The sequence below is a fragment of the Triticum dicoccoides genome, chromosome 6A (assembly GCF_002162155.2).
Source record: "Triticum dicoccoides isolate Atlit2015 ecotype Zavitan chromosome 6A, WEW_v2.0, whole genome shotgun sequence".
NCBI lineage: Eukaryota > Viridiplantae > Streptophyta > Magnoliopsida > Poales > Poaceae > Triticum > Triticum dicoccoides.
Window position 1 is genome coordinate 12,957,393 of NC_041390.1, and position 23,186 is coordinate 12,980,578.

General features: G+C 46.0%; 2 protein-coding genes and 1 long non-coding RNA gene across 4 annotated transcripts; 2 read left to right on the plus strand and 1 right to left on the minus strand.

Moving 5' to 3' along the window:
* The first annotated feature begins 379 nt into the window (after positions 1–379).
* Positions 380–1,712, plus strand: LOC119319514. 2 transcript variants are annotated; one of them, XM_037593986.1, is made up of 3 exons: positions 382–566; positions 609–731; positions 783–1,712. In XM_037593986.1, exons 1-3 carry the CDS (start codon positions 392–394, stop codon positions 1,388–1,390), a joined length of 906 nt encoding a protein of 301 aa, XP_037449883.1. In that variant the 5' UTR covers positions 382–391; the 3' UTR covers positions 1,391–1,712. The 2 variants fall into 2 exon arrangements, with proteins under 2 accessions (XP_037449882.1, XP_037449883.1); XM_037593985.1 differs by having other exon boundaries at positions 380–731.
* A 4,631-nt stretch (positions 1,713–6,343) lies between these two features.
* LOC119319636 lies at positions 6,344–7,052 on the minus strand. Its single transcript, XR_005154545.1, has 2 exons — positions 6,941–7,052; positions 6,344–6,759 (listed from the first exon to the last, which is right to left on the minus strand). It is a non-coding gene; the product is annotated as an uncharacterized LOC119319636 (long non-coding RNA).
* A 7,380-nt stretch (positions 7,053–14,432) lies between these two features.
* LOC119319351 (DExH-box ATP-dependent RNA helicase DExH12-like) lies at positions 14,433–22,413 on the plus strand. Its single transcript, XM_037593844.1, has 5 exons — positions 14,433–14,508; positions 14,597–15,326; positions 15,439–17,688; positions 18,535–18,924; positions 19,026–22,413. The coding sequence occupies exons 2-5, from the start codon at positions 14,604–14,606 to the stop codon at positions 22,197–22,199; spliced, it is 6,537 nt and encodes a 2,178-aa protein (XP_037449741.1). The 5' UTR covers positions 14,433–14,508; positions 14,597–14,603; the 3' UTR covers positions 22,200–22,413.
* Positions 22,414–23,186: the final 773 nt, after the last annotated feature.

Genomic DNA, 23,186 nt, shown 5'->3' on the forward strand with positions numbered 1-23,186 from the left:
ATTGCCCGATAGCAGATTAAGTTTGTATGGATTGAGATAAAGAAGTTTGCATGGATTGAGCAATGATGATGTGAATGCATGTGCTAGCTCAACCTTTTTTTCTTTTATATTACCAAGCAGTGTGGTTAGCTGGTTAGTTCACTCAAAAAAAATCCACACACATACACAGAATGACAAGATTCAGAGAGATCTCACATGGTGGTGCAATGAAAAAATGTGAGGCGGAGACATAGAGTAGTGCTGGTGGCTGATCAGTCAGAATTTTTGTTGACTGATCGACACCTGGCTTTGCCCACCGCTGGTCTCAGCTGCATCCAGATCAAAATAAAATAAAACCCCAGCCCAGCCTGGCTGCCAGGCATCCTGACGCCAACCACAGGCACACACACGCATGCGAGGGGATAAGCCCCGCGCTGCTCCTCTCCAACCTGTGGCCGAGGCCCCATTTGCCTCCATCGATTCCCTTCCCCTCTCTCCTCTCGCTTGCAAGACCCCCGTCGGCCGTCGCCGTCGGCCAGCTCTCCCTTCCCCGGCGCTCCCTCTCTCTAGACTCTACACCCTCAAGCGTGCTCCGCCTCCCCGCTCGCTGGGCTCTCTCCCCTCCCCAGCTCGACCGTGCCTCCAAGCCGAGCGCCTCCAGCTGCAGCTCGTCGGCCACGCTCTCCGACTGTTGCGCCTTCCCTCCCGGCCAGCATCCGGGTCTCCATCTCAGGCCGCGATGCACACCGCCACGCGCGAGCTGGAGTAGTAGGGAGGTTGCGCCGTGATATCCGAATCCACCGCCTTCCTGCCTCGCCTGCCATCGGGAGGAGGACGACGGAGAGGAGCGCCCGTTCGTCCGCCGTGTGGGCCACGCAGCTGCCTCAGCCCAGCTCAGCTGCGAAGCCGTCGTCCGACATCTCTCTGCCCTGCTCGAGTGAAGGTTCTGCAGGTCTTTGGTGAGCGTGGGCCGGCGAGGTTTCAAGATCCCTGGTTTCTATTGTCTCTCTTTTTGTTTCCTTCGTCGCACCACCCTCGCGTGGCGCGCGCCTTGCCCCAAGAGAGCACGGAGGCCGCCTGCACCGCAACGCCTCGGCCCGCCAAGGCCAGCGCCGAGGCCGACAAGGACCGCGGGAAGGCCAAGGGCATCGCCAAGCAGCAGGAGGACTTGTGGGCTAGGCTCGCCTGCCTCAAGCGCGCCCGCGAGCTCGTCCCTGTGCCGGCCAAGGCCACGTTCAGCGACTTCCTGTCCTCTGTGGTCTCCAACGCCCGCCGCGACGCCTCACCCCGTTCCTGGGCTCGGGCGGTGCGGACGCCCGCTGCGACGCATCACACTTTCTTGGGTTCTGCAGCGTGGACGCCGGCGGCAAGCGGCAGCGCGTGCCGGGAGGTGGAGGATGGCAATGGATAAGGATTAAGGAGCACTGATGGAATTGTAACTAATGCAGGGTCTTGTTTGCAAAAATGAAACGTTATCTTTAGAAAACACTTAACATAGGACTGCGCCTTAAATTCTCATAAACTGATGGACTTTTTTGTAAAAGTGCCGATGACGTACGCCTAGAAGCAAACCTTGCTTTATTAGTAGGTAGAGATAGAGATATAGACTAGGTGGATGCGGTCACGGGAGAGTATGTGGCCCAATAATAGCATTGTGCAACCCAGGCCTAATACGGTCATTGCAGTCGTTCTTTTTTAGAGTCCAGAGAATAAACGAAACTGACTTTAGAACTTATGACCGAAAAACATTAATCCCTTCATTTTTATATACAAGGACACAAACTTGGATTACAGATACCAATGTAAAATTTAATGCTTGTTTTAGAAGTCAATTTTTCTTCTTGTTTACTGGGATCATTAATACTTTGCATGCATGCAAAGAAACTGAGTAGAGGAAATAGCTGATTGTCATTATGACTGCATGCATGCAAGTATTAAACATGTTCTTAGTACAAGAAAATATCATTAATTTTGCCTCGATTACTATTGGTGGCCTTGTATAGATGCAAAATGTATATTCCATGGTGGCCTTATATATAAAAATGGAGGGAGTACTACGGATGTAAAAAAATCACGACGATGAGCGGGCGGGCAGAAGCGATAATCACTTTACTATTATTACTAGCAAAAGAGCCCGTGCGTTGCAACGGGAGAGAAAACATAACACACGCTCTTAACTCAATAACAATCACTCAAGACCACAATAGGTCCATCTCCTTTATTTTTGCGAGGCATCATATTTGTGTTGCCGATTATCCTCCTTCTCACCCTCGCCAACGATGGCCTCGGTGTTCACATAAAACAACAAAAAATGTGTGTTGAATATGGTTAATCCTAAGACGTCTCTCTCTCCCTCTCCTCCCCCCCTCTCTCTCTCTCTCTTTCTCTCACTCTCGCGATGAGAAATCTGTTGTTTTCCCCTGCGGCATTTTTCAGAGGTATGCATGTGTAGTTATCGATATTTTCTTTTCCCTATATGGTTATGGTGGGGTGTTTATTTGCAATCTGGATCGCCGCTGGTATGAAAAAAATGAATCTTGCTCTATAAATTATAAGTTTGCTTCCATAACAATATTTTAAAAATATTTAACAGGTAGAATTAACATCATATTTAGATTCCACACATTTTTCTAATAAAATTTTATATATAATATGTTAAAATCAAAGTTACGGTTTAAAAGATACAGATAATTTAGAAAATCATTTGGTTTGACTCAAATATATTCCAAAATAATATTTAAAAATACTTAACAGGTAAAAATAATATCATATTCATATTCTACATATTTTTCTAATCAAATTTCATATATAACATGTTCAAATCGGAGTTACGGTTTAAAAGATATGGATGATTTTAAAAAGCATTTGTTTGACTTACATATGATCCGCGGATGAATTACCTAAAACATCAAGGGGGGTTTCAAAAAATATAAAATAACGGTTTTGGTGTGACTTAAATCCGGATGACGGGTTGATTTCAAGAAAAGACAGGAACTTTTGTGTAAAATACGAAAATAACGACTCGTTTTAATTTAAAACAGGACCACGGGTTGAATTCTCTGAAATAGAGGGACTTTTCTGAAAAATGCATGATGGACGAAAGAAACCCAATTTGCTTTTATTATTAGGTAAATATTATTATTATTATTATTATTATTATTATTATTATTATTATTATTATTATTATTATTAGGAAAGATTTAAAGCAAAAGAGTGATTTTTCGACACAGGGTGGATTTTATTACTCAAAATGAAGCATCGAGATAGTGAGGACACACTCGGCCTCTGCATAGGTAGGATGCACACAGCCAACACTAACGCACACACACAAAAAATCGCCGGCAAATAGCAAAGTCATATAAGACCAAAGCTATGCCTAAGTGAGAGAGAGAAAAAAACCGTCCCGAAGCATTCTAAATCGCGACCATATCCGCACCAATCATCTCATGACACCACAAGGACATCGACATTTTTCAACAGCAACGCCTTCAGAAAGGGAGCGACGCTCGAGCACCGCTGTCACCAGAACCAACCACCAAAGGGCAAATTTTAGGTTTTCACCTTGAAGAAACTGTCTGAGCATCTCCGAGCAATGCCTTCAACAAGGTAACGAGGGCGAAGCATCGTCATTGCCAGGTATAACCGACATGGTTCTGACCTAGGTTTTCACCCCGGAGCTCGAGAGCGGGTACTCAAAAAGCACCACCATCGAAGTCAAGCATGTGTTGTCGCCACCTCTTTTTCACGATCCTAACAGCTACATGTGCTGAGTTAGAAAACCGACAGCCTCCACTGCGCAACCATACCCTCTGCGTCAAGACATCATCCATAGATTGCATAACACCACCGAAGCAACCACGGGATCTTGGAGAGTATCACTTGCAAAGACCTTTCATTCGCTATCGCAGTCCGCCGTGAGGTCGCTCCCACGTCGAAGTGTTAATCCTCGACCAACACCGATGACTGAGCACTTCACCGCCGATTGTCGCCTCGCCGGCCTTGAACAATGTCGGTCGGACCCTCACAGGTACCGGTCTTGCCACGATCCGTGCAGCGAATCCTTGCGTGATAGAGGTGGAGAATCTTGATCCAGCTGAGGACGTCAGGGCCTCACGCCATCACCCTCCCTGGCCAAATGCAAGTCGAACCACACCGGTGACTTACTGCAATAGGCGTCGGACATGCAACAGCCAAAGATCTAAGACCAATCGATGGCATCTCAGTTAGGCACTACCAGCTTTGACGAAGACGGAGGAGGATCGTGAATTTGCTTCCAGGACTCAGCCAGCAAGGAAGCAAGCTAGCCCCGCGCCACTGGCACAGAGCGTGCCACCCTTCCATTCGGAGCCACCACGCCACCGGACGCCAAGCCCCGCTGCCAACCGACGGGTCGCGTCGACGCGCCGCCACGAACTGCTGCCCTGCAGCACGGCAGCCGCCGCGAGGAGACGCCCCGCTGGCGCCGCCGGCCACGCGGGCTTTGCCCGGCGACGTCCTCCAACGGCGGCGCGGCGGGAGGAGTTGGTAGGTCGACTGGCGGCGCTAGGGAGTGATGTGGGACTATAAATTAGTAAACAACCTTTAGGTCGGGAGTGGAGGTCATGGGCTCCATCCCCCACACAAGCAACTTTTTTTATCCACCCTGCTAGAAAGCCCACTCACATCGCTTGCCATCGACATTGATAATTCTAGCCCAGGTGCGTACAAAGTTGAGTTGCAGACCATTTTTGAGTGATTTACATCAATGGTGTTAGAACTTGACGTAAACGGTCATTTTGGTGCTAGAAGTTGTGACATACATCAAAATAGTGCAAAAACTTAGCTTTGACATGCAAATACAGTGCTTATCTCGTTTGTATATGGAAATTGCGTTGACTAGGCACATGGGGCCCGCTATCAACCTCTGGAACGGGTAGAAGGGGCATGTGGTCTGGTTTTTGTGAAAACACCCTTGAAAAAAAACTGTTGAAGCGGGAGGTATTTTTTTTTCATCTATATATGACCAGTGGGTCCCGCAAAAGTGAATGAAAATTAACCAAAAATGTGACCACGTTGTATCGAGCCGCACGATCTACCACCAGCAGAAGAATCACGCTAACCACTCTACCTACCCGATTAGCATATCCATTATACTCCCTCCGTTTCTAAACGTAAGTCTTTTTAGACATTTCAAATGAACTATAACATACAGATGTATGTAGATATATTTTAAAATGTAGATTCACTTATTTTGCTTCGTATATAGTCACTTGTTGGAATCTCTAAAAAGACTTATATTTGGGAACGGAGGGGTAGATAACAAAACTATATGTATTCGAGCCGGCCGCATATGGAGCTTAAATGAAGTACAGATAGTGCGTCCCATTTTAAATTTGTAGAAAGTATGTAAATTATAATCTCACAAATAAAAATAATGTTTGAATATTCATGTGTATAAAAATTTTACATACAAAGAAAATAATTTATTTTAAAAAATTGTTCACATATTATTTAAAATATTCATATATCTAAAATAGTATTTATGAAGTATAAACAATGGTCATATAATTTAGAATAATAAAAATATTTATAAGATTACAATTCAAAAAATACTTTAATTATACAGACATTAAATTTTAAAATAGTCATAATTTAAAATTTGAACTATTTATATAAGGATATTTTGTATATCATTTAAATATAATCCTTGAGTGTATAATATTTTTGTATTCACTAAACATTCATATTTAATAAAAAAAATGTACATATTAACTAAATATTTTTTCTATAATACACAGTTGTATATTTAAATGTGTCTATTTACTATTCATCATGTGTATGTATAATATAATACACCAATATTCATATTTAATTTTTATTACTTACGTTTTATCAATAAAGTAGAAAATAGCTCGTGTAAAATGGGTCGCACTATCTGCGGTCTGGTCCACATGCTTACAGGTCCAATACAAATAGGATTGTCATCCATTCGGTCATGTGAACGTTAGCGGTGCAGTGGTTAGTTATCTTGCATTTTGGGTGCAGGTCGTGTGTTCGTTACCTGACGTGCACTGCTTTCGTTCAATTTTCACTTTCGGGATCCACTGGCCATAGAGGTGAAAAAACACCTCTTCCTGGTCAGCAAATTTTTTTTTTGAAAAAAAATATATTTCAAGGGTGTTTTCACAAAAACCAGGCCACACGCGCCTTCTACCTGTTCCAGACGCTGACAGCGGGCCCCATGTGCCTAGTCAACTTAAATTACATATGGAAATGGAATAAGCATTGTATTTGCACGCCAAAGCCAAGTTTTTGCACCACTTCGATGTATGCCACAACATCTGGCACCAAAATGACTGTTTGCGTCAAGTTCTAACACCATCAGTGTAATTGACTCACCATTTTTCTATTTCCCATTAAAATAGGAAGCCCACTTACATGGCTCGACCCACATCAATAATTCTGGCACATGTGACGTAGGGACAATCCAAACATTTGGAGAAACGCACCCTCCTTTAGTAGATATAGAATTAAGGAATATTTGGTAGATTCTCAACCTCTTGCATTGCCCATTGTCAAGTCATCATACTACTCAACATTATTATTTGTTACACACACCCTATGATAGTTGCAACATGTTTCTTATTCAACACTCACATTGGCATGTACAAGCTCCGAAGAATAGGTAACAAAACCCTTCGATAGAGCCCTCCTTGTGGCATGCATCAACACAAGGATCATGCTTGCATGGTACAGACGTATAGGTCCGGCTATCTCGAGTGCACATCTTTGCTTCCGAACCTACAAAATAACCACATAATTTTTTGTACAAAAAGAAATTCAGATCTTATGATGTTCCACAAAGGAATAGGATAAAAAGTTGTGGCATGGAGTACGAAATTCACAAAGGAGAAAACAAAGTATAAAACATGCATTGATGAAGTTCCTTGTTCTTCATGTGAAATTTTCAGACAACGCTTACCAGGAACTAAAAGTGGCATGAGCAAGAACAGGCATAACAGTCCTGTCATCTTGACCACTCCCATGACTCCAAGAATAAATAGTCCCAAAAGCAAGTAAGCAAGCATGAAATTGACGCATCAGAAGAGGCCACACCCTATCTTATAGCCTCGAAAGATGAGTCCTAAAAAAGTCAAAGAAATGATTATGTGATCCTATCTAGAAGATATGCATATTGCAATTCTGATATTCTATCTGAAAGATTTGGCTATATCTGCATGGAAGCCATTATGAAAGAAGATACGACCACCAAATTTATGGAGTATAATACTGTAAACATTTAACTTATACATGCATGCTACAATTCTGATATTCTATCGACATGCGGCTCTATCTGCATGAAAACCATTATGAAAGAAGATACGGACTGAATTTATGGAGTATGATAATGCACTAGTAGAAAAATGCCCATTTGTCCCGGTTCATAAGGCCTATCTCTCTTGGTTCGGGAACCGGGATTAAAGGGTCGGTACTAAAGCCCAATACCTTTAGTCCCGGTTCTTATACGAATCGGGACAGATGGGGCTCCACGTGGGGCCTTTTGTCCCAGTTGATAGCATCAACCGGAACCAAAAGACATCCACGCATCAGCAATTCAGGGGTTGGGGTTTTTGTTTTTGTTTTTGAAGGGGGGGGGTTGGGGTTTTTGGGGTTTTGTAGTGTTAATATAGGGGTTTCATATATTGTGTTAGCTAGCTAATAGAGAGAAGTGCCCTCTCTTATCTCCGTGCTTGGTCGACGCTACGTACTATACGTATAGAGAGGACTCGACACACTAGCTAGTAAGCAAATGAAGGAAACCATTAAGTACAGAAGATCGTCATGAACATATACAGAGAGAAGTGATCGACCTCTCCTTCTTCGAGATTGGTCGAAAAACAAGTTTTCGTATATTTATCCGACGCTACTGGCTACATATATACAATATTAAGATCTCTTATAATTCCCTAACTTCTGAACTCAAGTTCCACATGGTATTCTTCGGCTTTACTGATGACGTGGTCAAGAAAGAATCCCGCCAATTCCTCTTGAATTGCTCGTATGCGATCTTGTGGTAGGAGTTCATTCCGCATCTGCCACGTCTAATTTGAAGAAGGGGTCAATACATATATATGAATGAAACTCAACACAAATGATGGTATAATAAAATGAAATTGTGAATATTATTGCTTACGCACTTTAAATTGTCTTTTAGAGTAGCCCCGCTTATTTTTGCAAGTCACGTTGTGAATGAACTCGCAAACATAGTACCCACAGTAATTATTCCCAGGTTCCTGCCACAAGCACTTTACGAGAAATAGAGGTCAATCAAACTGATAATGAAGCATTATAAATGATATTGATAAAAGTAGTTAGAATCAACGGGAGATGCACGGAACTAGCTAGCTAGTAGTACTTACTTTCGGGCATGTGGCAGTCCTGGAGCTTGTGCGGTGAATACTTTCCAAGCTCCGCGGGACAAACAAAACAATTACTTGATATCAGAAAATGAACAAAGTTGCGGATATGATGCGACAATGATCGATTGAACTTACTTCTCGAGCATTTTAGTCATGTCCGCATAGTCCTCGGGATTTTTTCGTCTCGAGTCTAAGACGGTTATTAGTCCCTTCTCAAGCTTAATCTCTAGGAGAATAAAGTGAAAGTTGTGCACGCATGCATAACTCATCAATTACATTACTCGGACGACCATTGAAATGTAATGGCCATCAAGTTTGAATGCTCATATGATGTAGGAAATGTCGTACTCGGATGACGAAAGTCTCCCGGGGAGTGCGACTGGTGCCACGATGACCGAGGTATGTGCGACATGCCTCACCTAGACGAAGATCGGCGCTTCGGCATTAAGCTCGAGGAGACCTTCGATGTTGAAACGGTACGCAATGATGACAAGTGTTTTTTCGTAATTAAGCACGACTTCAACTATTTCAACGTGTAATTTTCATCTTTTACAATTCGACTAGCTTATCCCATGTCATGCAAGACGCTATGTCTTGGAGAGGATGGGTTTTGAAGACCATGAAAGGATGAAAACAAAGAAAATTCACCTAAGGACCCATCATGGTATGGATTTCGAAGTAAAACTGTACAATTCTGAGAGCGTCACCCATTTTGGTTGCACGGAGATAAGAGTGGACACTTCTCTCTATTGGCTAGCTAACAACCTAAATTAACCCCCAAAACCCCTAAACCACCCTCTTTCAAAAAACAAACCTCAACTCCTGCCAGTTGTTGACGCGTGGATGCCTTTTGGTCCCGGTTGGTGCCACCAACCGGGACCAAAGGCCCTCCTGCCTGGGCTCACCGCAGCGACCACGTGGAGGCCCATCTGCCTCGGTTCGTGTAAGAACCGGGACTGAAGGCCTAGGGCATTAGTAACGATCCTTTAGTCCCGGTTCGCCAACCGGGATAGATGGGCCTTACGAACCGGGACTAATGGCCCTTTTTCTACTAGTGAGGGCCCGCCCTGCACATATTACATTTTAATTGGTCATGTTTTCTTACAACCGGATACACAATATATTTGAAAAGTAGAAATCCTTTAGTGTTGAAGTTAACGACAATATAAATCGCGAGCGAGCGAAGGGAGGAAACTAGTTGGAGGGTATCCTTAGCGGAGGATGAAGGGGTCTGTGTGTGGGCCTGATACGTATCAAATCGCGAGCGAGCGAAGGGAGGAAGCAAGAAAAGGAGGACATGCCGTTTGGCCTTTTGGATGCATGCAGCTCCAGAACGTCACATCTGGATTCTACTACTAAGTCATGGTGCTTGATGCAATGAAGTACTGTATTTCTCTATCGCCTCGTTTGGATGTTGATATTGAGGCCTAGATATTGATATTAGCATTGGGCGGCCCAAATGCCATTGTTTAGATGGTCAAGGAATTGAGTCGCTGAATTGGCCTAAGATATTCGTTGGCCCGCTCTCGCAACCCGCGTAGCTATTCCCGAAATCAGAGGTCGGGAGCTCGATTTGGGCTGATATTCGGGATCAAACGCTCGACTTACCGCTTCGCCAGACTCGAGGGAAAGGAACAGACGAAAGATCAAGAGAGGAGGCGGACAGAGGCGCGACACGAAGCTCCTGACGGCGCAGGTCATTCCCTCTCCGCCGTCCTCCTCTCTCTCCTCTTCGGCGGATCTGCACCTCCTCCGCGTGCGCCGACCTCCATGCACGCTCACCTTCCCTGGCCGTCGTCTTCCTGACCCACCACCACGCGCTTGCCGCCGATGGCACGGGCAACCTCCCCCTATTGATGTTTCTTCCTCTAGCCCCATGGCAACCCGTACCCTAACCCTCTAATCTCCTCTAATTCCCACATGTAGTGACTACCCACTGTATGTGCTTGTATGCTGAGATTTTTCCACTTTTGCAGGTCAATGGATTTGAGCATGGATCCACAACAGGCGGATCCAAAGTGTTTGATGTGGGTCATGCATGATGTGGGTCTGTTAGCCTTGTGATGTTGATACAAAATTTGCTTTTGGTCCTTTTCATGCTTGATTGATTGTACAATTTGTTGATTCATATGTTGTACAAATACTTGATGCTTAGATTTGTATTTCTGATGTGTAATTATTCACATATAATTTAGTTTTAGACATTACATCAAAGTACAATTTTCATCTGAGAAATGAGCAACTCCAATGTATCGAATGGCCATCCATACAAGCTTCAGAATTGAGCCTCTTATGCGAGTTCCAAGTGTGAATTCTTTGCACATATGAACAATAGAATTCCGGTTCAATGTCAATATGAAAAGGTCAGTGATATTTGATACTGAGTCCGATTCAATTCCATGGCCTTGAATGATATCAACATCCAACACAGAGCATATGATCTATTGCGCTGCTATGCATCATGTCTGAGTAATTTCCTTTGTCCTTGTTGAAAGATCGTGGATGTCGCCTAGAGGGGGGGTGAATAGGCGTTTTAAAATAATTACGGTTTAGGCTTGAACAAATGCGGAATAAACCTAACGGTTAATTTGCCAAGCACAAAACCTAAAACAACTAGGCTCACCTATGTGCACCAACAACTTATGCTAAGCAAGATAAGAAACTATGTGATAGCAAGATATATGACAAGAAACAATATGGCTATCACAAAGTAAAGTGCATAAGTAAAGGGCTCGGGTAAGAGATAACCGAGGCACGAGGAGACGACGATGTATCCCGAAGTTCACACCCTTGCGGATGCTAATATCCGTTTGGAGCGGCGTGGAGGCACAATGCTCCCCAAGAAGCCACTAGGGCCACCGTAATCTCCTCACGCTCTCGCACAATGCAATATGCCGTGATTCCACTAAGGGACCCTTGAGGACGGTCACCGAACTCGTACAAATGGCAACCCTTGGGGGCGGTCACCGAACCAGTATACTTTGGCAACCTTGGGGGCGGTCACCGAACCCGTACACTTTGCCAACCCTTGGGGGCGGTCACCGGTACCCGTCAAATTGCTCGCGGCGATCTCCACAACCTAATTGGAGACCCCGACGCTTGCCCGGAGCTTTGCACCATAATGATTGAGCTCCGAACACCAACAACCATCTAGGGCGCCCAAGCACCCAAGAGGAACAAGCTCAAGGGTACCGAGCACCCAAGAGTAATAAGCTTCTCAACTTGTAACTTCCACGTATCACGTGGAGAACTCAAACCGATGCACCAAATGCAATGTAAGGGCACACGGAGTGCCCAAGTCCTTCTCTCTCAAATCCCACCTAAGCAACTAATGCTATGGAGGAAAATGAGAGGAAGAACAAGAAAGAGAACACCAAGAACTCCAAGATCTAGATCCAAGGGGTTCCCCTCACATAGAGGAGAAAGTGATTGGTGGAAATGTGGATCTAGATCTCCTTTCTCTTTTCCCTTAAAAACTAGTAAGAATCCATGGAGGGATTGAGAGTTAGCAAGCTCGAAGAAGGTCAACAATGGGGGAAGAACACGAGCTCAAGAGATAAGGTTGAATGGGGAAGAAGACCCCCTTTTATAGGGGCTCCCGAATCCAACCGTTAGTGCTCAGGTCGTGTACAAGCGGTACTACCGCTTGGAGGAGCGGTACTACCGCTTAGCACGGACAAAACAACCCAACGAGAGAGACAAACACGAGATGTAGATCTGCCAGAGAGGTAGTACTGCTCTGGGGAGAGGTAGTACCGCTTACCACTTATAAGAGGTACTACCGCTCGGGAGGAGAGGTAGTACCGCTTACCGCTTATAAGAGGTACTACCGCTCTACTACCGCGAAACCCGACACGAAAAGACGCATCCCCAGAAGCAGCGGTAGTACGCGCGGCACAGGGCCGCGTTACTACCGCTTACAAGCGGTACTACCGCTCTAGAGAGTAGTACTACCGCTTGAGGCTTTCAGGAACACAACAGAGAAAACAGAGGATGCAATAAAGCCTAAATTGCCACAACTTCTGCGTATGAGCTCCGAATTGAGAAAACTCAAGCTTGTTGGATAGATGATGACAAGTAGCATCAAAAACGACCTATTACAGCAAGAAGGGCCAGGGGAGGTATGCCTAAAGAAATAGAAGAGTGAAACCTCCAACAGAGAAGAACCGGCATAAGCTCCAACACCGAAAACATCATAGAAGAAGCATGGGAACTCCGTTTTTGATGAACTCGAGCTTGTCATGAAAATGACCATAAGCTCCAAATCTCACAAGGAGAGGAACCAAACAAGAACCAATAAAGATGATGCAAGGATGCAATGGTTTGAGCTCTCTATGAACGATACGATCAAGCTACTCATCGAGAGCCCCCCTTGATAGTACGACAATCGAACCTATAACCCGGTCTCCCAACTACCACCATGAGACCGGTAAAATAGAAAACTTATTAAGGGCAAACCTTTGCCTTGCACATGGTCCATTTGAGCTGGATGATGACGATCTTGACTCCCTCAAGTTGGACCACCTTTCTTGATTGTGTTGACTCGATGAAGACTAGTTGATTGCTTCCCCATACTCCACTATGGGTGAGCCACTCTTCCGCACATCTTCACAAGTCCATTGTCACCACAAAGGACGGCAAGCTTCAAGCATTTGATCTCTTCATGATGCTCCATTTGAACTTGTACACTGCAACCTTTCTTGATTGTGTTGACTCGATGAAGACTAGTTGATTGCTCCCCCATACTCCACTATGTGTGAGCCACTCTTCCGCACATCTTCACAAGTCCATTGTCACCATAAAGGACGGCAAGCTTCAAGCATTTGATCTCTTCGTGATGCTCCACTTGAACTTGCACACCGCAACCTAACCCTACAAAGAACTCTCACGAAGACCATGGGTTAGTACACAAAGCGAAATTGACAATGATTACCATACCATGTGATCACTTGATCCCTCTCGGTACATCTTCTGCGCTTTGTGAGTTGATCAACTTGATTTATTCTTGACTTAATCTTGATCAACCTTGAACCTTTCCAATTCTCTTCATTTGAATGATGTCTCGAAGGTAGACATGAATGATCACACAATCTTCTTATTCAAGACATGCTTGCAATAAGCTCGACACTCACATGACCAATCTTTGGATAATTCCTTGAATGGCACCTTGGTCGACACAAACTCTCCTTGAAACCAACACATGTACTTCAAGAAAAGCCTATGGACAAAACCTTTAAATATAACTCAAGGCAACCATTAGTCCATAGAGATTGTCATCAATTGCCAAAACCAAACATGGGGGCACCGCATGTTCTTTCACTCGTGGCACTGGTGATCTTATATGACTAGACATTTTTTTTGAGAAAAATCTTATACGACTAGTTTTTTTAGGGATTTTTATACGACTAGATGACCCTTTGCGTCAAGGCCGAATGCAGGGAGCAACTAGTTAACGAGCGCTTCTTTGGGAGCCTCGCAACGATCAACATCACTTGGTGCGCTCTTGGCCATTCGCCACGTGTCGCGCTCTGGACGCTTCCTCCGGATTTTTTTTATTTTTCTACACGCATTTTCAACTTTTTAAACGGTTTTTTTCTGTTTTTTTCGACATTTTGGTTTTCTCTCAGTCTTCCATAGCTTTTCGATCAAAAAAATTTCGAATTTTTTTTCCGCGAAAAAATGCGTTTTCTTTTTCTTTCTTTCGCGAAAGTCACGATTTTTTTCCGCGAGAGACACGGTTGTGCTTTTTAATTAGTGACGTCGCTGAATGCAACCGAGAAGGTTGGCCCTCTTATCCCCCTCTCAGGCCCACCAAAGAAGGCCCGAATGATCGTGCTGTACAGCTGACCCAAACGGGCCGGCCCAGGCCCCGATCTGGGTCGGTTCCATTCCTGTCGTCTCGAACCGACCCGGCCTGGCCTGAGCTGACCTAGGCTATATTCCCGAGTCCAATCCAATCTCCGCCCCGCCGCCTTCTCTTCCCCCCAAATCCATCCCCTCTTCTCCCCCATCTCCGACGCCGACGACGCCGCCGCCCGAGGCCGCCGCCGCCGCCGCCGCCACCACCCGAGGCGGCGGGAGCCGCGCCACGAGCCGCCCCCGCTAGCCCCGCCCGCCGCCCGACCCACAGGTAACAGCCGGCACGCCCCTCACTCCCCTCCTCAGAACCCTAGCTTCCAAAACCCTAGCTCGATCCGCGCCTGACCGCTCCCCCGCAGCGGCGAGATGGCGAACCTGGGAGGCGGCGCGGAGGCGCACGCGCGGTTCAAGCAGTACGAGTACCGCGCCAACTCGAGCCTGGTGCTCACCACCGACTCGCGGCCGCGGGACACGCACGAGCCCACGGGCGAGCCCGAGACGCTCTGGGGCCGGATCGACAAGAGGAGCTTCGGCGACCGCGCCGTGCAGGCCAAGCCCCCCGAGCTCGAGGACCGCCTCACCAAGTCCCGCAAGAAGAAGGAGCGCGACGCCGCCGCCTCTGCCGGCGACGCCGACGCCGACCAGCCCCGCAAGCGCAGGCGCCGCTCCTCCGCCGCCCAGCGCGAGGAGAGCGTGCTCTCCCTTGCGGACGATGTCGTCTACAAGCCCCAGACCAAGGAGACGCGCGCCGCCTACGAGGCCATGCTCAGCGTCATCCAGCAGCAGTTCGGCGGCCAGCCGCTCGACGTGCTTGGCGGCGCTGCTGATGAGGTGCTCGCCGTCCTCAAGAATGACAAGATCAAGAACCCTGACAAGAAGAAGGAGATCGAGAAGCTCCTCAACCCCATCTCCAGCGCCATGTTCGACCAGTTTGTCTCCATCGGGAAGCTCATCACAGATTTCCATGATGCCAGCGACCCTGCTGCTGCTCCTTCTGGTGATGGCGGGGACGCCACCATGGATGATGATATTGGAGTTGCTGTCGAGTTCGAGGAGGATGAAGATGATGAAGAAAGTGATTTTGATCAGGTACATATGAGTATAACCTTACAGTATTACAGTCACTTTATTTCTCTTGCCTGTTCCTGACTGGAACATCTCATGTATACTTGTGTAACCTCCAATGTTTTTGGTTGATCAGGTGCAAGATGACTTGGATGACGATGATGATGATGTGGCTGAGTTGAACCGTCCTGGAGGTATGCAGATGGGTGGCGAGTTGGATGACGATGATATGCAGAACTCCAATGAGGGGCTGAACATAAACGTGCAGGACATTGATGCTTACTGGCTGCAGAGGAAGATAACACAAGCATACGAAGATATTGATCCCCAGCAGAGCCAGAAGCTTGCCGAGGAGATATTGAAGATAATTGCTGTGGGTGATGACAGAGATGTTGAGAATCGCCTTGTCATGGAGTTGGACTATGAGAAATTCGATCTCATTAAGTTGGTACTGCGCAACCGGTTCAAGATAGTCTGGTGTACCCGCTTAGCCAGGGCTGAAGATCAGGAAGAGCGGAAGAAGATAGAGGAAGAGATGATGGATAACCCAAGCCTAGCTCCAATATTGGAGCAGCTACATGCAACGAGAGCCTCTGCAAAGGAGAGGCAGAAGAATCTGGAGAAAAGTATCAGGGATGAGGCTAAGAGGCTTCTTAACAATGACAGTGCTGGCGCTGATGGTCCAAGGGAGCGTCGGGCAGTTGAGCGGGATACGGAGAGTGGATGGCTAAAGGGCCAGAGGCAACTGCTTGATCTCGATAGCCTCTCCTTCCACCAAGGTGGTCTCTTGATGGCCAACAAGAAATGTGAACTTCCCGAGGGATCATTCAGAACCCCTCATAAGGGGTATGAGGAAGTCCATGTGCCAGCGTTGAAACCTAGGCCATATGGAACTGGAGAGAAGATTGTGAAGATATCTGATATCCCAGGGTGGGCGCAACCGGCTTTTGCTGGAATGCAGCAGCTGAACAGGGTCCAGAGCAAGGTTTATGATACTGCCCTTTTCAAACCAGACAACATCCTTCTCTGTGCTCCAACTGGTGCTGGTAAAACCAATGTGGCTGTGCTTACAATTCTTCACCAGATTGGTTTGCATATGAAGGATGGCGAGTTTGATAATAGCAAGTACAAAATTGTCTATGTGGCCCCAATGAAAGCTCTCGTTGCTGAAGTTGTTGGAAACTTGTCGGCACGGCTTAAAGACTTCAATGTTAATGTTAGGGAGCTCAGTGGAGACCAGAACCTGACAAAACAACAGATTGATGATACACAGATCATCGTCACCACACCTGAGAAGTGGGATATTGTCACGAGGAAATCTGGGGACAGAACATACACTCAAATGGTAAAGCTTCTGATCATCGATGAGATCCATCTGCTTCATGACAACAGAGGGCCTGTCCTGGAGAGTATTGTTTCTAGAACAGTACGGCAGATTGAGACGACCAAGGAACATATTCGCCTAGTTGGCCTCTCTGCAACTCTTCCAAACTATGAAGATGTTGCTGTATTCCTGCGTGTTCGCTCTGAGGGTCTCTTCCATTTTGATAACAGTTACCGGCCGTGCCCTCTTGCTCAGCAGTACATTGGGATCACTGTGAGGAAGCCACTGCAGAGGTTTCAGTTGATGAATGAGATCTGTTATGAGAAAGTAATGGCTTCTGCTGGTAAGCATCAAGTGCTTATTTTTGTGCACTCCAGGAAGGAGACATCAAAAACTGCTCGGGCCATCAGAGACACTGCCTTGGCGAATGATACATTGACTCGCTTTCTGAAGGATGAGAGTGCAAGCCAGGAGATCCTGGGCAGTCATACAGATATTGTCAAAAGCAGTGATCTTAAAGACCTTTTGCCGTATGGGTTTGCTATTCATCATGCTGGGATGGCAAGGGTAGACCGTGAGCTTGTTGAGGAACTTTTTGCTGATAAGCATATACAGGTTCTTGTTTCGACAGCCACCCTTGCCTGGGGTGTCAACTTGCCTGCACATACTGTTATTATAAAGGGCACACAGATTTATAATCCAGAAAAAGGTGCTTGGACAGAATTAAGTCCTCTGGATGTCATGCAGATGCTTGGTCGTGCAGGTAGGCCTCAGTATGACACACACGGAGAGGGAATAATCTTAACTGGCCACAGTGAATTGCAATACTACCTCTCCCTTATGAATCAACAGCTGCCTATCGAGAGTCAGTTCGTATCCAAGTTGGCAGATCAGTTAAATGCAGAGATTGTTCTGGGTACTATTCAGAATGCTCGGGAAGCATGCTCTTGGCTTGGCTACACTTATCTCTACATCCGGATGCTGCGGAATCCAACGCTGTATGGCTTACCAGCAGATATCATGGAGACGGATAAAACGCTAGATGAGAGGAGAGCTGACTTGGTAAGTACATGCTATACTTTGTTTTTGAAGCTGCATAATCCTGTCATCCTAGTGATTTATTCTCAAGCATTGTTTCATGTGTTGCTATACATTGCCATGTTCAACTGGTGCATGAGCATATAATCTTTAGTAAATAATCAATTGTTACATTTGGTTGCTGTACGATGCGGTGTTCAGTATTTATGTGGAGAATAGACTAGGCAACATGTTTCTACCCTACTAGGGCAATTGCATCCAGGGGAAAGTGTCTTCCACTAGTATTAGTTTTTTGTGTCTTTAGTATTGTTTATGCCAGATGTGGTGCAGTTGCACATTTTGTAGATTGCTCATATAGAACAAATATCATCTCTGGTAATTAGTGTCTGTTTGATTTCTTGATTTCTGTGTATCAGTAACAGCATCATAGCCCATACAGTTGTGGCATTCTAATGGAAATTTATTTTCCAAAATTTTCTTAAGTTCAAATATGGGTAGGCATGTAGATACAAAATTTATCATGGATAATTTGTTGTAATACAGCAGGCATTTGCTTGAGATTGGTTTTTAGAATTGGGAAAAATGAAGGTGGAAGAGGAACTGCACCACATCCTATCAGTAATGTGGTATTGGGTATTTTGTGGTGATAGGAAAAGAAACTCTCAGCTATTTGCTTTTCATTGGATGAGTTCCCTATTAATTTATTTGTTGTATGGGCATGTTGATACTGGTCCCAAATCTTAGAGAAATACCAGAGCAACATAGTTGGCAGTTAGCTTATGATTGGCATTGTTAATATTGTTCTTCAGATGCTCTCTTGATTTGTACTTCTTGCCTGTCCCACTGCTGATTCTTGGTGTGCTGCTCCAGGTGCACTCCGCTGCAAATTTGCTGGATAGGAATAATTTGATCAAGTACGACAGGAAAACAGGATACTTTCAGGTTACTGACCTTGGAAGGATTGCCAGTTATTACTACATTAGTCATGGGACTATTTCGACATACAATGAATATCTGAAGCCCACGATGGGTGATATTGAGCTGTGTCGATTGTTCTCTCTGAGTGAAGAGTTTAAGTATGTTAGTGTCAGACAAGATGAGAAGATGGAGCTGGCAAAGCTTTTGGATCGTGTGCCAATTCCTGTAAAAGAGAGTTTGGAGGAGCCCAGTGCAAAGATCAATGTGCTGTTGCAAGCATATATATCTAGGTTGAAACTGGAGGGCCTCTCCCTTGGTTCTGATATGGTCTACATCAGACAGGTAACATGTTCTCTATGTTCCATACAATAACTGAGTTTGAACTTTGAACTGCTTGCTTATTTTGTCTAGTATTCTTACGTCTCTTATTCTCAATGTTACAGAGTGCTGGCCGACTTCTACGAGCACTTTTTGAGATAGTTCTGAAGAGGGGATGGGCTCAGTTAGCAGAGAAGGCTCTGAATCTTTGCAAGATGATTGATAAGCAGATGTGGAGTGTCCAAACACCCTTGCGCCAGTTTCCTGGTATTCCAAAGGAAATTCTGATGAAACTGGAGAAAAAAGAATTGGCCTGGGAGAGGTACTATGACCTATCATCGCAGGAAATCGGTGAACTAATCCGGTTCCAAAAGATGGGGAAGCAGCTGCACAGGTGCATCCACCAGTTGCCCAAGTTGAACCTTTCTGCCCATGTTCAACCCATTACTCGCACGGTTTTGGGCTTCGAACTGACTATAACACCTGATTTCCTATGGGATGATAAGGTACATGGATATGTGGAGCCTTTTTGGGTTATAGTCGAGGACAATGATGGAGAGTACATTCTTCACCATGAGTACTTCATGCTTAAGAAACAATATGTCGATGAAGATCACACACTTCACTTTACAGTGCCGATATATGAGCCACTGCCTCCTCAGTATTTTATACGTGTTGTATCTGACAAGTGGCTTGGTTCTCAGACGATTCTCCCTGTTTGCTTTAGGCACTTGATTCTTCCAGAAAAATATGCTCCACCAACTGAATTGCTTGATCTGCAGCCACTACCTGTCACTGCATTGAGGAATGCACGATATGAAGGTCTTTATAGTGCTTTTAAACATTTCAACCCCATCCAGACTCAAGTGTTCACTGTCTTGTATAATAGTGATGACAGTGTATTGGTTGCTGCACCAACTGGTAGTGGGAAGACTATATGTGCGGAATTTGCTATACTAAGGAACCACCAGAAGGCTGTATCTGGGGAAACCAACATGCGTGTTGTGTATATAGCACCTATTGAAGCTCTGGCCAAAGAAAGATACAGAGACTGGTCAAAGAAATTTGGTGAATTTGCCCGTGTGGTTGAGCTAACAGGCGAAACTGCTGCTGATTTGAAACTTCTTGATAAAGGGGAGATCATTATCAGTACTCCTGAAAAGTGGGATGCACTTTCTCGCCGGTGGAAGCAGCGGAAACCTGTCCAGCAAGTCAGCTTATTTATTGTTGATGAGCTTCATCTAATTGGATCTGAGAAGGGGCATGTTCTGGAAATAGTTGTCTCTCGGATGAGGCGTATTTCAAGTCATATTGGCAGTAACATCCGGATTGTGGCGCTTTCAGCATCACTTGGAAATGCTAAAGATCTAGGAGAATGGATTGGTGCTACTGCTCATGGTCTTTTCAACTTCCCCCCAGCAGTGCGGCCAGTCCCGTTGGAAATACACATCCAGGGTGTGGATATAGCAAATTTTGAGGCAAGAATGCAAGCAATGGCAAAGCCAACATACACTGCCATCACACAACATGCAAAGAGTGGTAAGCCTGCCCTTGTGTTTGTGCCGACACGGAAGCATGCAAGGTTGACTGCATTGGATTTGTGTGCATACTCGAGTGCTGAGGGTGGCGGTACACCGTTCCTTCTTGGGTCCCAGGATGAGATGGATACTTTCATTGGAGGTGTCAATGAAGAAACACTTAAAAATACGCTGAGATGTGGTGTGGGCTACTTGCATGAGGGCCTTAGTGACCTTGACCAGGAACTTGTGACTCAGCTGTTTCTTGGTGGGAGGATCCAAGTGTGTGTTGCAAGCAGCACGATGTGCTGGGGCAGATCATTGCCTGCTCATTTGGTTGTTGTGATGGGAACCCAGTATTATGATGGCCGGGAGAGTGCTCATACTGATTATCCAATCACTGATCTGCTACAGATGATGGGTCATGCTAGCAGGCCTCTTCAAGATAACTCAGGGAAATGTGTTATATTGTGCCATGCACCTCGGAAGGAATACTACAAGAAGTTCCTATTTGAGGCCTTCCCTGTGGAGAGTCATCTCCACCATTTCTTGCATGATCATATGAATGCCGAGGTTGTTGTGGGTGTTGTAGAAAACAAACAAGATGCAGTGGACTATCTTACTTGGACTTTCATGTACAGGCGGCTGAACAAGAACCCCAACTACTACAACCTGCAGGGTGTAAGTCACAGGCATCTGTCAGATCATCTTTCTGAGCTAATCGAGACAGTGTTGAATGACCTGGAGTCAAGCAAGTGCGTGGCTGTAGAGGAGGATATGTACCTGAAGCCGCTCAACCTTGGTCTCATTGCTGCGTACTACTACATCAGCTACACTACCATTGAACGGTTCAGTTCAATGCTAACTCAGAAGACCAAGATGAAAGGTCTCCTCGAAATTCTAGCTTCAGCATCAGAATATGCAGAGCTTCCAAGTCGCCCAGGCGAAGAGGAATACATTGAGAGGCTAGTCCGTCACCAGAGGTTTTCTATTGACAAACCCAAGTATGGTGATCCACATGTCAAGGCGAACGCCCTGCTGCAATCCCACTTTGCAAGGCACACGGTGGTAGGGAACCTGGCAGCCGACCAGCGCGAGATCCTCCTTTCTGCCCATAGGCTGCTCCTGGCAATGGTTGATGTCATCTCTAGCAGTGGATGGCTCACTCTGGCTCTGAATGCAATGGAGCTGAGCCAGATGGTGACTCAAGGCATGTGGGATCGTGATTCTGTGCTGCTCCAACTTCCACACTTCACCAGGGACCTGGCCCGGAAATGCCAGGAAAATGAAGCGAAGCCCATCGAGAGCATCTTTGATCTGGCTGAGATGAGCATTGATGAGATGCGGGACCTGCTGCAGCTGTCAAACTCTGAGCTGCAGGACGTGGTCCAGTTCTTCAAGCGGTTCCCCAACGTCGACATGACATATGAAGTCCGTGAGGGCGACGACATAAGGGCCGGTGACAACGTGACCTTGCAGGTGACTCTGGAGCGTGACATGACCAACCTGCCGAACTCTGAGGTCGGGCCGGTGCACGCCCCCAGGTTCCCCAAGACCAAGGAGGAAGGGTGGTGGCTGGTGGTCGGCGACAGCTCCACGAAGCAGCTGCTGGCGATCAAGAGGGTCACCCTCCAGAAAAGGGCCCGTGTGAAGCTCGAGTTCACCGCTGCCGCGGAGCCAGGGAGCAAGGACTACATGATCTACCTGATGTCGGACTCCTACCTTGGCTGCGACCAGGAGTACGAGTTCACCGTCGATATCAAGGAAGCTGGAGGCGACTGATTTCGAACACCTAGAACTCTTTTTTATACTGGGTTTTTGCTCTTATGTGAGTGTGACATGAAACTTATTATCATCCTCTTGTCTGTAATGTAACACCTGAAGTTTAGCTTTGATTCAGGGTAAGTGTAACCTGATGCACACGTACGTTATTGTGTTTTTGTATGGCAACGAGGAGGATCTGCACTGGTTGCTGATGATGTTTTGCTGATGTTCTTATGTGATGTTTCTTGATCTGATTTGACAAGTTATTATAATAGGATTAAGTTGAGCCTGATTAACACGTTATTGTGTTTTTGTCAGTCAAGATATAAATTGATCCACAAGACATTTTTGTCTCACCTTTACCTTGGTGGTACAATAGAAGGGAATAATGCGGTGGATCTCTCTTTCGGGCTAGGGAACGGAAAGATGGCGGCAGAGGCTTCGAGTTCGGGTGATCCGGATGATCTGGCTGCTATGATGAAGGAGCTGGGCCTCTCGGAGGACGATCTCGATGATGTGGTTGTGGATCAAGGATCCGTGCTGCCGGAAGCTACTCGATGGATGGCGGTGGCTAGGGTGAACACCGAGAAACAGTACAGCCAATTCTGGTTCTACAAAAACATGCGTGCGGCCTGGAATCTTGCTCAGAAAGTTAGTATCCGCCCCCTGGAAGACAACCTGCACACTCTGCAATTCGCTTGTCTAGGGGGCTAGGAACGAGTCATGGGGGATGGACCATGGGCGTTTCGTGGTGATGCGGTGATCCTGGCACCGTACGATGGTTTCTCAAAACCGTCCTCTGTCAAGCTAGATTGGCTGGAAATCTGCGCTTAGGTTCATGACTTTCCAGAGGGTTATGTATCATAGATCCCATCGCTTGCTGCAAAGCTGGGTGATTTTGTATACGCCGAACCAGCCTCGCATGATTTTGAAGGCAATTTCTATCGAGTGCAGGTTAAGATTAATGTGGGCAAACCCCTGAAAAATGCAGTGTCTCTGAAGGTG